The sequence below is a fragment of the Cebus imitator genome, unplaced genomic scaffold (genome assembly GCF_001604975.1).
Source record: "Cebus imitator isolate Cc_AM_T3 unplaced genomic scaffold, Cebus_imitator-1.0 Scaffold371, whole genome shotgun sequence".
NCBI lineage: Eukaryota > Metazoa > Chordata > Mammalia > Primates > Cebidae > Cebus > Cebus imitator.
In genome coordinates this window covers 2,124,097-2,139,044 of record NW_016107686.1, presented here as the reverse complement: position 1 = coordinate 2,139,044, position 14,948 = coordinate 2,124,097, and the positions used below count along the sequence as shown (strand labels likewise).

At 39.8% G+C, this 14,948-nt stretch overlaps 1 protein-coding gene across 5 annotated transcripts in view; it reads right to left on the bottom strand.

Moving 5' to 3' along the window:
- Positions 1–5,469: 5,469 nt before the first annotated feature.
- The window catches only part of CNTN4 (contactin 4), a 974,474-nt gene continuing 964,995 nt past the window's right edge, over positions 5,470–14,948 (bottom strand). For all 5 annotated transcript variants that reach the window (XM_017507289.2, XM_017507292.2, XM_037730965.1 and 2 more), the window contains 2 exons: positions 9,418–9,586; positions 5,470–7,304 (listed from right to left, as the gene is read on the bottom strand). In XM_017507289.2, coding sequence (XP_017362778.1) covers positions 7,204–7,304; positions 9,418–9,586 — 270 coding nt within the window. In that variant the 3' untranslated portion in view covers positions 5,470–7,203. The remainder of the gene's footprint in view (positions 7,305–9,417; positions 9,587–14,948) is intronic.

Sequence of the window (14,948 nt, the reverse complement as noted above, 5' to 3'; positions counted from 1 at the left end):
AGGAAAAGTGGGAAGGAGAGTTCAGCAAATGAAGCAGAACTCAAAACAGCAAACTTCATGACTTGCCCTCAGAGCCACTGATCTTCAGAGATCTGACAACACATCAGCAAGACCCTGGAATTTTGAATTAGAAATTAATTACCTCAATGGGGGTAATGAAGACCTCCCTGTGTAAGGTTGCCAGATTTAGCAATAAAAAGAAGAGGCTCAGTTAGATTTGAATTTCAAATAAATATCACATGGGACATAATTATACTAAAGAAACATAACTTTTTTTTTTTAATCTAAAATCCGAGTTTAACTGGTCCTCTCCTATTTTATCGAGTAATCCTGATCTTGCAGGGTAGCCGGAGTTTAAAGAAACAGCTCTAAGACACCTGATGTCAAGGACAACAAATATGCAGAAAACACCATTTGCAGTCAAGGAAAGAGAAGCAGAGAAGCTGGACCACTTTAGAACAGAAAAATCATCCCACCTGAGCCTGAAGCTCATTACTACCTTCCCTCTTGTTGCTATATGGGAACCTGTATCTATCTATTTATCTACCTATCTACCTTATTGTTTATGTATCATCTATTTACAGATGGAGACATCTAATATTTTGGAGTAGGGCCCTAAAGTGAAGCCATCAACATTTCAGTTCCTGGCCTCTGATCAACTGTGTGATTAGGGACAAATGTGAACCTCTCAACCTCAGTTCTCTGTGTACAAAATAGGGGAATAATAAATGGTAACTAAATCCGTAGGTTGATTTGCACTGAGACTGGTGCGTGTTATAAGCATAATCAGTATTTACTATCATTATTATTATCATTGCATTTCTCTGTATTGTGACAAAATACTGTTACTGGTGCCTTGGCTTCCTCATGCACATCTGAGTGCCACGTCATTCTTCTGTGCCCAGAATAGTGCCTAGTACAGAGAGAGTAGCCAGTAGTCCCTTGCTGAATAACTAAAACCCTCTCCAGGAACTTATCCTATTTCATTCCTCCAGATGGCTGTGCCCTGGGCCTGGCCATCACTCAGAACTTCTCCACCTTCAGCATTTGAACCTCAGACATCCCATTCTCCAATTTCTCCATTTCCTCTGGCCTACCTAGTTGTCCTAGAATGTTCTCTAGTTGAACTTCAGAATCTAATTCTTTACTCTATCCTGTCCTTTCTCTAAGTACTTATTTCTAGGTGTATGAAATCCACTAGCTTACAAGTTTGAGTTCTAAATTCTAGTCCTGACTTTTTGTTTGTTTGTTTTTGTTTGTTTGAGACAGAATCTCATTCTGTCACCCAGGCTAGAGTGCAGTGGGGTGATCTCGGCTCACTACAACCTCTGCCTCCTGGGTTCAAGTGATTCTCCTGCCTCAGCCTCCCAAGTAGCTGGGATCACAGGTTCCTACCACCACGCCCAGCTAATTTAGTATTTTTAGTAGAGATGGGGTTTCACCATGTTGGCCAGGCTTGTCTCAAACTCCTGACCTCATGTGATCTGCCCACCTCGGCCTCCCAAAGTGCTGAGATTACAGGTGTGAGCCACTGTGTCCAGCTCTGCCTTTCTAATTCCGTGTTACTTTGGGCTTCTTATATCACCTCTTTGCTTCCATTTCTTAAATGAAAAAAGAATAAAAACCTGTGTCCTCCCCTTATTCGTGTGAAGAGCACCTTGAAAACTAGAAAAACAAATTGTTAAAGCCATAAGACATATCTATTTCCTGGTATAGTTTGTGTTATTCATAACAATTAATAAGGACATGTGGCAAAAGCCAGTTTACAGAGAATGGGATATCACATGTAATCACATCTATATTTAAGTAGCTCAGCCTTCCAATTTCCAGACTTTCAGATCTATCACATCGTTGACCTTTTCTAAAAAAAGCTTTCTATGTGATCTATATCATTAGAGCTCTGCTAATCTACCACAGCCCATAACTGTTGGTGATAAAGAATAGTGGCCAATTTTGTTTAAACTCTGAGCTCTGTTCAGTATTGTAGTTTACAGTCAAGTTGCAGAATTGGAGCATTTAATCTGTATGGCCCATTTAGTACAAGGGGAAAAGGGGTCTCTTTGCAGAATGGGCAGCTTGACTTGTATTTAGTAATCACACTCCAGTAGGGGACCTGGGGAAATCACAGGAAATGATGCCAGATATTCTTCTCCCTCTAGGTCTGAGATGGGAGGCACATGGGCCTGGTGCCCCGGAGTACAGTGAGGAGTCTCACCCAGATGCCAATGCTGAGGTGCTCTGTATAGTGAGGTGCTACATTACTATAAGGGAGCTGAGGTGCTCCCTTATAGTAATAAGGGAGAAGATACCAACAAGAATGATTTAAATACAAGGGACAAAGGGATGACTGACACGAATGGGTACTGACCCCATGCCCTGGAAGTCACAAAAATGCAACGTCAATTCCAGATGGGGAAGCTGAGGGAGGCTTTGTGCAAAACCTGGCATCTGAATGGGATCCCTACTAAATTTGAATGAGTTGATTGTATTATTGAAATTATTGAATATTAAAATTTATATTAAGAAATGATAATATTTAAATAAAAGGTGATAATGGATGTGCCAGCCGAGTTCCACTCATTTTGGTGATGAGAAGCATCCACAGCCTATTATCTGTGGTTCTGGTAAAGTCCCTTGAGAAAAAGAACAATAATGAATGATAAAACCATCACTGTTTGGAGAGCCATGCATTTAGAGCTTTACAAACTTTCTCCTCCCTAATAAGTAGCAACCTTACAATGCAACCCAGACAGCCAAACTCCAGGATCCACATTCTTAGTCTCTGTATTAGGCTGCCTTTGCAAGGCTTCAGTGTCTGGCGTTTTGTAATGGAAAAATCTGGGGTATATCCACAGATTGACTATTGATTTTAGAGGCTTGCCTTTCAAATCACTGTGGTTAGACACATAATGTTTTAGTCAGAACATTCTGCTAATTGTAACAACATGAAAATAACAGTCACTTCTTTATCACTGTTAATGGAGGGGAACAGTAGCATCGATATTCCAATATGGTGAACAAAAATCACCTGTTGGTTGCTTACATTACATTAGATTACTTTAAAAACTGCATAACATGTTTGTTGCTAATTATGTGTGATTTACATACTTTCTATAACTCAACATTCTTTGAGCGTATTTGTAATAGGGGAAGGTGGTGGACGAGACTGGGAAAAGGTTAATCAGGATTTAATATTGCTTCCTGGATATAAACAACCACAATTTTGGTGGTGGGAATAACATAATCATTCTCTTTCAATATCAAAATATGTGCACCTCCCACCTCACAGAATAGAAGAATTCAGAGCTTACCTGAGAAATGAAGCTTATCATCCATGTCTTCTGCCCCCATGGCAAGGTGCTTTGTACATAGCATGTGTGGGCTCTCTAGAAAGTAGGTACACTGAGAGAATCCACATATCTGGCAGAACAGAATTTCCTTTCACACAGTTAAATCACAATGGAATTACACACACACAAAAAGAGAGTAGGAGTAAGCACTTGGAAAGGTTAAATGAGCAAAGCAAATTTTCCTAGTGCTCTTCCTTCAGAAAAGGATCTCTAGGAGCAATATATTCATTCCACTGGAGTGTATTACTTGGGCTAAGGGCCTAGGAAAGTCCCCTTGGCTGGCTGAGCATACAAAATCTGTTACTTATGCCAACGTAGTATCTCTTCTCTTCTCTTTTTGGAAAACAGCATCTTAATTTTCCTTTATCTTTCCCCTATGAGTACACACAGTCTGATCAAGGTAATCTGGCTGTGGAACTCAAATGGAACTGATTAGACACTTCCCAGGAATCTGAATATTGAGCACAATGACATCAAAATTGGAAAAGAAGCTGATTCATCCCCACAACAGCACCCCAAAAAGACTCTCCAAAGTTCCCACCACCCACAGAGTGGCCTGTTTTGTTTGTTTGTTTGTTTGTTTAGACAGAGTCTCCCTCTATCACCCACACTGGAGTGCAGTGGTATAATCTTGGCTCACTGCAACCTCTGCCTCCGGGTTCAAGCAATTCTCCTGCCTCAGCCTCCGAAGTAGCTGGGACTACGCACCGCCACACCTGGCTAATTTTTGTATTTTTAATAGAAACAGGGTTTCACCATGTTGGCCAGGATGATCTCCATCTCTTGACCTTGTGATCTGCCTACCTTGGTCTCCCAAAGTGCTGGGATTACAGGCATGAGTTACTGGACTTGAAGCCAGGCCTTTTAACGCTTTTCACCTCATCACAAAAGTAGCGACACAGTCTTCCCTGGTTGGTTTACTATGGCACACAGGTAGGCAACTGATGTAAAATGCTACTTCAAAGACCCCTTCAATCAATTAATCAATGAGCATTTATTGCAAGGCACTGTGCTAGGCACTATGGAGAGTACATGGAAGATAAGACCAAAGTCCCTGCCCTCAAGGAGCTTACAATCTAGTTGGGAAGACAAGCCATACATACAAGGAAAAGTAAGTAACAATACAGGAGTTAAATTAAAACGCAAGATAACAGTACACGGTATTTCCAAAAGTAGTATCTGATTAATTACTAAATGAGTGGCATTGCTAGGGATTGCAGGTAATTCAGAGGAAGAATGCCATAAAGGACTGAAGCATGAGAAGGTTTTGCAGACAAACTGGGGCTGGAGCTACCCTAGGACAGCTGGGATTTGGATGGGAGAGAAGGATGGAGAGGGCATTTGAGGAAGGAGCAGCCATAAGACCAAAGGCACAGAGGTGAGACCAAAAGCAAGCAGTCTTCAGGGGTCAGGGATGGCTCAGAGTGACTGGATACACAGTTAAGTTGTTTTGGATTAAAAAGGGCCTTAAAGACTGGGTGCAGTGACTCACACCTGTAATCCCAGCACTTTGGGAGGCCGAGGTGGGCTGATCACCTGAGGTCAGGAGTTCGAGATCAGCCTGACTAACATGGTGAAACCTCGTCTCTACTAAACATACAAAAATTAGCCAGGCATAGTGGCAGGTGCCCATAATCCCAGCTATTTAGGAGGCTGAGGCAGGAGAATCACTTGAACCTGGGAGGCAGAGGTTGCAGTGAGCCGAGATCACACCATTGCACTCCAGCCTAGGTGACAGAGTGAGACTCTGTCTCAAAAAAAAAAAAACAAAAAGTTGGGGGGGGCCTTAAATGCTCAAGTTTAGAAAGTTTAGAACATATCCTTTTGGCAATGGGAGTGAGGAAAACAACAGATATACTTAAATATACAAAAGACTTAGCTAATCAAGAGAAAATATTCATCTTTAGGACATTTACTTGTGAATTAGGACCCTCTTTACTTCCAAAGAGGATTTGAAATGGTGTCTTCAGGGTTGTCAATTCCAAAGGAATAGCTCTGGGTCATCTAGATTTGGGTAGAGACTTTTGAGTCCCTCGATAATCCCAAATTATAACTAGCACAAGGGTAAGCTAACAAATTCCCTGACAGGCAGGCAGGAAAAATGCTCCCAAAAGACAAGTATCTTTACAAATGAGAGAATATTTATTAACAATACCTTTAAAAAAAGATTACATATGCTAGATCACTGGTAAATATCATTTACACTGGGGTTGGGAACTCCCTGGGGTGTCATCTTTTTTTCATTCATTTTATTATTTTGTTGATTTTTTTTTTGCATGTGATTTTAAATTTCATTTTATTTTAACATAGAAGTAATCATATTAAATTAAGAAAGGAACACAGCTTGAAATACTGACAATATTTTTTTTCCGGTTACCACGCTAGTTTTTACACAAATGGAATCCTGATTATGATTTTATTGGATAAATATAACTAGAAGTTTGAAAAACTAAGTTATATTATTTGTAAGCAAAAATGACAAATTACAGCAAATCTGAGTTCTCTGAGAAAGAAGAAATTGTGGCAGCGTGTTTACATGTGAAAATGTTTATAGAAAATTTCATTGCCTTTTATGTCACTGTTCCACTAGCATTGGCTTACAAAACCTTTCCCATTGTAACAAATAGTTCATTTCATAAGAATACAGTTTTGTTGATATTGTCATTTTCCAATGTGTGATTTTAAGACTTAGAAGGTAAAGCGTATAAAGCAACTAGGCTACCTATTGCAAAACAGAATCATCAAGAAACCATACAATTGTACTAAAGATCTTTTATAGAGTCATATTAAAAATTCTTGCAGCAACTATTTGTTGAAATAGGTGAAATCTTCCAAACTCCATATGTAATTTTGATTCAAAAGGAGGGCTCTATTATTACAGAGATACACATAATATATATAAGAAATTTTTAAAGAAATTAGGAATCCATTGACAGAGAATTACTTTTTTAAAATTTACATTCAAAATAGATACAGTTAAAGATAATAAAATTATCTTTTAACCTTTGAAAGACTTGGTTAACTATAGTAACTTTTGGTCTATGTTACTACAGGATATTTTACTTTAAATTTAATGTCTAAGATAATGCTACTACAAAGACAATGCTAACTTAGTTGAGTGTAAAGAAAATCTTACTGTACAATGCTAAATTCAGGGATGGGAATATTGCACAAGGTGCCTCTTGGGCAGTAAATTTAGCTTTTGAGATTGCAGCCATTCCTGAAACCATCTCAAGTTGTGTTGAACAACAAAATTCACAACGGCATGAGAAAACATATAGTATATGTCAAAAGGACTTGATTCAATGCATTAACCACTTGAAGAGTAATTTGCATACAGCAGCCTTGAGTTATAGACCAAGTCTTCAGCTGTTCTGCCACGAGATCCTTGTAAAACTGTACGAGTAATTTGCAGTTTGTTTACTAAGATGAATTTCAAACTCTGTCTTTAAAGGAAATATTTTCAAATCATAATTGCATGATTCTGTTGCCCATAGCATTTTACAGCTGAGGAAAAAATTAATATCTACATTATATGTTAACTTTAAAAAATTCTATAAAACACTAAATATATAATAAAAAATATGCATATAAGGACATATGTAAACTGCTTTGGTAACATCATATTACAGATGTCTTCAGTGCATTGCAGAGTTTCCAAAGAAACTTCAGACAAAGCTAGATTTGCTTTGAGGAAGTACTGTATAATGCCATTCCTAAAGAAGCAAAAAACATTTTTATTCCAGTAATAAGATGTACTTGAACAACAATATTACTTAGTACTGGGTGTCTTCAAAACAACTAGCTAAATGTTGCTTATAGTATAAACAGTAAGTCCTTTAGATAACTTTTGTCATAAACTGGACCTAGCTGTGAGGGAAATCATTATTGTACTGATGGCTGACAGCGTGCATGCATTTGAAGTGGAAGCCCCGGATCCTCTTGCGTAGGCATCTGTAAAGAAAGAACAAATTCACTCAGAACAGCCCCATCCTGGCTTTGAAGGAAAGAGGGGCCACAGGGCTTTTTGAAACAGCAGAACTGCATTGATTTTACTAGAAATGATGATTTCTTAACGGCTTTTAAATATCAGTTCTATGACTGTCTAGCTATGAACCTGGGAGTAGGGTATAGGACAGCCCTGTACCTCTGTCAAAGCATTTGTAAAATGAGGATGTTCCATCTAATGTGAGAATAAACTTCAATATTACTAGTAACAATACTGATAAACACCATGCTATGTCAATGATGCAATAAAATGAAAATTGCTACTCACTTTTAAACTCTATCTTTGTGCCTGGGCACAGATGAATATGACACTTAAATCTTGCAAAAACTGGATGAAGGCCAGGTATTGTTATTACTTCACTTAATAGATGCAATAATTTGGGCCGAGAGAAATAAAATAACTTGTCTAAGATCACCCAGCTAGTAAATGGTTACATTGGGGTTCAAACCCATGCCTGTCTAAATCTACCCCTTTTCTCCAAACAAAATAGCCTCAGTCCTTTTTACATTTTCTTATGGGCCTTACATTTTTCATAGTCAGAAGCTATCAACTGTCATTTGGGAGTTCTTCAATCTTGTAAGGTTGCTTTGATCAACATGATGAAAAATCTCTTGAAACAGATCATGTTTGGCTCACAGTCGTGTCCTTGTCATCTAATAACTACACCAATATAATTGATTAACATATGTTTTTGTAATGAATAAAACCAGGAATCATCAGTCTACCTAAAAATACCAATCTCTGCAATGATAAGCAAGTATGAAGTATAAAGGGGGATTTTTAATGAAGTGAGATAAATTAACCCCAGTCTTGTATTTTGATGGCTTGGAGATTACTTCCACATCTCACCAAAAATCTGGCTCCCTTTTGACAGAAGTTAGAGGCTTTGTTTGGTGAAGTGTAGAATCCAACTGTCCCCAGTTTTGATACAAAAATACCTTTTGTGTTTGTATGCAAAAAACACGCAGTAAATATGAACCCCATCCAGAAACACTGGCATATCACCCTTTAACAGAGGGACATCACATGGATAAAAGACAGGACGGTGCTGAGGATTTTGTCCATAATTTAAAATATCACCTCTTTACTGATGTCTTGAAAATTTATTATCTCCAGCCTTCACTGTTTCCCTAATTTCCAAACTGCTAAATCTGAAAGCCTGTGAAAATCTACACTTAGATACCTAACAATCATTTTTTTATTGCTACAAAATACACATAACACAATTACCATTTTAACTCATTTAAAATGTACAATTCAGTGGTACTAAGTATACTCCAATGTTGTACAACCGGTACCACTATCAAGCTCCGTAACTTTCTTGTCATCCCAAATGAAGAGCCAGTACCATTAAACCCCTATTTCCCACTGACCAGCCACTGTCAATCACTGACCTCACTTCTGTCTCCATGGATTTGTTTTTTTCTTTAAATAAATGAGATCACACAAAACAGCAAAAAGTAATATGCTGCTATTTACAAACATGATATTTGTAAAAACAGAATTGAATGTTTGCTCAAAAAAAATATACTATTCTCACATGCTATTCAACAATATTTGAAAGTGAAAATAATCTTGACTATAGAGAGACATATACATTGATGCACATAAGTTACATATACCCATTCAAAATAAATAATGAATCCAAAATATTTCCAAGACATTGAACTGTATATACTGTTTCACGGGAGAAAAACTGCTACAGCATACTTAACAATGCTTTTGCTTGTTCCTTCTAACTGAGTCATGCTTTTAACTTTCTAAACTGTAACTGCACAGATGCACTGCAAACTACAAAGGTTGACAAGGAAAATCTTAGTGACTGATTCGGGGCTGCTTTAACCTGATTTTTGATTAGCAACTGAGTAGATTGGTGGGGGCAAACTGATTTTTGCATGAAACTGCCTGTGGCCAGCAAACATCTGGAGAAGGGGGCTTAGTGTCCTCCATTTTTAAGTCTTCTTTTGCAGGCTGAATGTCTTTCAACCCCTGACTCATCTGGAAGGCTGATAAGATAAGACAGGCAGGAGAAAAGGGAGAAAAAAAAGGCATTCTCACTTGATATCTTTGGAATTCGAATTTGTTCACTGCTGCTGCCATCTCCTCCATCACTGAATGGCTTAATTTCTATTATATAATCTTCATCAAAAGGCAAAGAAAGCTCCACCGATGTTTTATTTGTTTCAATGACAGATGTGCTGCTTTGTCTGTTCCATCTGTACAAGACCTGCCAATACAGAAAGAACAGGTGTCACCTGCTGTCTTCACAAAGACCCCAAAGATGGAGCATTCATTTGTTTTCCCCTCTGGGCACCACCAGCAAAATGCAGGGATGTAGAGATTGTCTGGCTGCCCATTTGCATTTGGAAGGCTCATTTGAGGTGATGGCCATGACTGTAGCTACCTTTTTATTCCAAGGAAAAAGGTGAAAAGACATTACAACAGGGGTGTCAGCAACATGATTCTGCCTACTGCCTAGCCTCTCAGAGGCTCAGTTGACACAGCTGGGAAAATGTGAGTAGTTCCTGAAGGATGTACACTGCTCAGTTACACGTGAAGCGCTTTGGCATCAGAATAAACTTGGCCACTGTGTGATCACAGGTCACTTCACCTTTCTGAGCCTCACTTCAGTCAACTGTAAAATAGGGACAATAATACCCACTCTTCTGTAGTGTTTTCAAGATTGCACAAGCAGGCTGGGTGTGGTGGTCACGACTGAAATCCCAGCACTTTGGGAGGCTGAGGTGGGTGGATCACTTGAGGCCAGGAGTTAGAGACCAGCCTGGCCAACATGGCGAGACCCTGTCTCTGCAAAAAATACAAAAATTAGTCGAGCGTGGTGGCACACACCTGTAATCCCAGCCACTCCAGCAGCCGAGGTAGGAGAATCGCTTGCACCCAGGAGGCAGAGGTTGCAGTGAGCCAAGCTCACGCCACTGCACTTTAGTCTGGGTAACAGAGTGAGACTCCATCTCAAAAAAAAAAATAAAAAATTAATTAAAAAAAAAAGATTGCACAAAGATTGAATCTGGTGAGGGCCTAGCTTAGAGGAAGCATGTAAGAAATCATATGTCTGAGGCTTGAAGAGAATCAGAGAACATACATGGCAAACAAAGGTTAGAGCACAAGACAGGCACAATAAGTTATGATCATGACTCTTTTAGAGACAGGACATATCAGCACAGGGAGAAAATATCTGAAAGGCAAGGGTAGTAACCCCTCCCCGATTCCTTCCCTTTGGAACCCCATTTTGTGGGGCTAGGTAGCAAAGAGGTAATCACTGTTACCCTGGACACATCTGTAGCTGGCAATAGTCCCCGTCATGCATCTTTGTTTTCATTTTGGTCCCTCCATGGGTTCTGAGTTTGGGTGGGATTCATTTGATGAGATGGCCAACTAGCTCTCCTAAAAACACATTCACCTGCCTGGGATTGCCTGTTCTGATTGGCATGGACTCCAATTAGGAACAAAATATACAGAGCTGGGAAAGTGTGCCTTTACCTATATATAGAACCACTAAAGCTCATCCTCTGCAGTCTCCCTTGACAATTAAAAAGATAGGGTTGGATGAGGTCAGTGGTTCTCAGTCCTGGCTGCATGTTAGAACCACAGGGGTGCTTGTAAAATACTTATGCTGTAGCCCAGTGGTTCTCAACGGGGTGGGACGGGCAGGGGAGCAATTCTGCCTTTCAGGGAAGTATCTGACAATGTCTGCAGACATGTTTGTCAAAACATGTCCTACTGGTATAGTGGGTAGAGAGACCAGGGATGCTGCTGAACATTCCACAGTGCATAGGGCAGTCATGCAACAAAGAATTCTCCAGCTCAAAGTGTTGATTGTGAGGAGGTCAGAAACCCCACTCCAGTTCCATTCTAGCCTGTCTAAGACTACAAAGAGGCGGGATCCAAGCTGTATTTTTTTTTTTAAAGATCATCAGGTGATGTTAATATGGCACAGGGCTTAAGGGTTAGATGAATTACATGAGTTCTCAAATTCAAGCGTGATCAGAATCACCTGGAGAGCTTGTTAGACCACAGATTGCTGGGCCCCATTCCTGGAGTTTGTGATTACTTATGGGATGGGACCTGAAATTTTGCATTTCCAACAAGTTCCCAGCTAATGCCAGTGCTGCTGGTCTAAGGACCACGCACTGAGAAGCACAAGATTAGCTCATCCTTCCCTAAGATCCCTTATAAATTCCGATCTGCTGAGGTTAGAGACATAAGGTCACTCTCTGTCTCAAGACAAAACCAGACACAGTGAAATTCATAAAATTCCCTTAGAATGGTTTAGAGCCCATTTGTTTCCTGGCATTTCATCACCTTAATTTATGTCTCTCTGATACAAGGTGGAAAACACAATTTCCTTAAGGTAGAATGATTCATGTGTCCCCTCTTCTCCACAGCATCAGTTGTATCAGACTCAGCATCCCCTTGCTAATGATTAGGCACAAATAAATCCTCAGGCACATTCAGGAGTGTCAAAGCTTCTCATCACAGCCCTCCAGGAGAATGGGCTGGCTGATGGGATGCAAGGTCACATCTGGCTTTGAGAAATAATTGCTGCTTTGATTTACCTCTGGTCCTTGCAAGAGCTCAGAGGATTCAACTTGTTTCAAATATAAATCCAAAAGAAACACTTCCAGGAAAAAGCAGCTCTCTTATCAGCACTGCTTATCAGTCTTATAATATTAGGGACTGCAGCAGAACCTAAATAAAGTCCTATAAAACCTTTATTTACACCAAACACTTGATTGAGCTGATTGACTTGAAGGCTGTGCTGGCATTTGATATAATCTAGCGTGGAAGACAGGGGAAAAAATGGATTTGTGGGAATAATGATAATAGCAGCAAATATCATTGACTACTTCCATTATTGAATGTCTGAACCCCATATGTTCTAAATCAAGGGTGTCCAATCTTTTGGCTTTCCTGGGCCACATTGGAAGAAGAATTGTCTTGGGCCACACATAAAATACACTAATGATAATGATAGCTGATGAGCTAAAAAAAAAAAAAAAATCACAAAAAAAGCTCATTATGTTTTAAGAAAGTGTATGAATTTGTGTTGGGCCATGTTCAAAGCCATTCTGGGCCACGTGCAGCCTGTGGGCTGTGGGTTGGACAAGCTTGTTCTAAATGCTTACATGGATTATCTCTTATTCTGATTTCAAAGATGAGAACCTGAGACCTGGAGTTGTTAAGCAATTGCCCCAGGTCCCATGACTAGTAAGTGGCGGACCCTGCATTCAAACCTAGGCAGTCTGGCTGCAAAGCCTGGATTTTTTTTTAATTTTTGAGATGGAGTTTCACTCTCATTGCCCCGGCTGGAGTGCGATGGCATGACCTCGGCTTACTACAAGCTCCACCTCCTGGGTTGAAGCGATTCTCCTACTTTAGTCTCCTGAGTAGCTGGGATTACAGGCGTGCGCCACCATCTTGGCTAATTTTGTACTTTTAGTAGAAATGAAATTTCACCATGTTGGTCAGTCTGGTCTTGAACTTCTGACCTCAGGTGATCCGCCTACCTCGGCCTCCCAAAGTGCTGAGATTACAGACGTGAGCCACAGTGCCTGGCCACAGAGTATGGATTTTTAACTAAGACTAGCTTGGCTACCACCTGTAGGGCTCTGGACAAATTGCTTTCCCTCTCTGGTCTCTGTCTTCAGGAATGCAAACCAAGGGAATTAGACAGTAAAACACTAGTGGCCCATGAGTTATAACCAGTCTGCATATATTATTTGTTTGGCCATAGTAATGTGATTTTTTTGAGTTAGATGTGAACATTTAAAAACCAAGAAACCATACATTAAAAACTTGTTGGTGCTACTGAAAAACTGGAAGATATGGCCACACTGGTTGCTATGCTTTCCATGCTTGTCCCTCCAAAATCCATGTTGAAATTTGCCATTTTAAAAGTATTAAGAGGTGAACATTTAAGAGATTATTAGGCCATGAGGTGATTAGGCTCTATCCTCACAGAATTAGTACTGTTATAAAAGGGTGAGTCAGCTCTCTTCTCCCTCCCTTTCCCTCCTTCTCCCTCCCAGCACTGTGAGTCAATAAACTTGTATTCATATTAATTGCCCAGTCTTAGGTATTCTGTTCCTGAGTAAGACTCTACAAAAGTGGGGTCCAGAGTAAAAAAGGCTAAGACAGCAGTCTGCATTCCTGTCTGGAAACAACTGGCTGGAGTTGAGAAGTCTCATTCTGTACCATTGTTGGTAATAGTCTCCAACACTTCCAATTTTGCTACATTGTCACATGCCTACCTTGGGACCTTTGCACCTCCGTTTTTGCAGTACTTGGGACATTCTCGGAGAGCTGCCAAGGCCCAGCTGAAATCTCACCACTTGAAAGTGGCTTTCCTTGGCCTTTATATAAAAAAATAAATTTCTCCATGGTTTTCTCTATTTCCCCTCACTCTGGCTTATTTTTCCTCTGTAGTACTTTACTATCAATTACTATATTTATTTATTGCTAGCAGGCAGAAGAACCAAATGGCTAAATGTAGAAAGTTGGATCCATACTGCTGTATTCTGATCCTGGGTCTTCAACATACCAGCTGTGGGAAACACAAGTTACTAAACTTTGTACCATAGCTGTTCATCTGCAAAACTATGGCTAATAACTGGACCTACTTCATGAGTTATTATAAAGTCAAGAAAAAGCAGGGTGTGGTGACTCAACGCCTGTAATCCCAGCACTTTGGGAGGCTGAGGTGGATGGATCACCTGAGTTCAGGAGTTCAAGACCAGCCTGGACAATTTGGTGAAACCCTGTCTCCACTAAAAATACAAAAATTAGCCAGGGATGGTGGTGGACACCTGTAGTCCCAGCTACTTGGGAGGCTGAGGCAGAAGAATCGCTTGAACACGGGAGGTGGAGGTTGCAGTGAGCCAAGATCACACCACTGCACTCCACCCTGGGCAACAGAGGGACACTCTGTCTCAAAATTAAATAAATGAAATAAAAATCAAATTAAAAAATAAAGTTAAAATGAATTGGAACACTGATTTGTATGTGTATTAGTGTGTAGTTTCTGAATGTACTGAGTCAACATAACTCATTTATGTTATCTGCCTGACTCTGTAGGTAGTTTAATTTGTGATACTCTCCTTTTAGCTCTAATGTCATAAAGTAGCTTAAAGATTTGTGTTGACAAAATATTCAGGGCCTCAAACTTTCTAAAGTCAGCTTCTTATTTAGACTATCTACGTAAGCTGAGATCTAAAGAATCCAGACAACTTAGCAGAGAAGGGAAAATAAACCCACACCCCAACACCTTTGGTATTTTAAAGAAAACTTAATTTTGGAAAGGGTCATTTTGAGATAAACAATAGCCATATTTAATGGGTCAAATTCTCTAGCAAAGGTCAACTCTTCCATTGTAATCAGATCCACTTTTTATTCAGCCTCTAATCTCATCCTAAAAGTGACACTAGGGAAAGTTTCCTGAGATGTTATAGGAGGTGAGATATCATGGGAGGAAACACACACACACACACACACACACACACACCAGTTGTTCATTGGTACCTTGGTAATTCTGGTAATTGGTTTCAGGACCTCTCTAACATACCAAAATC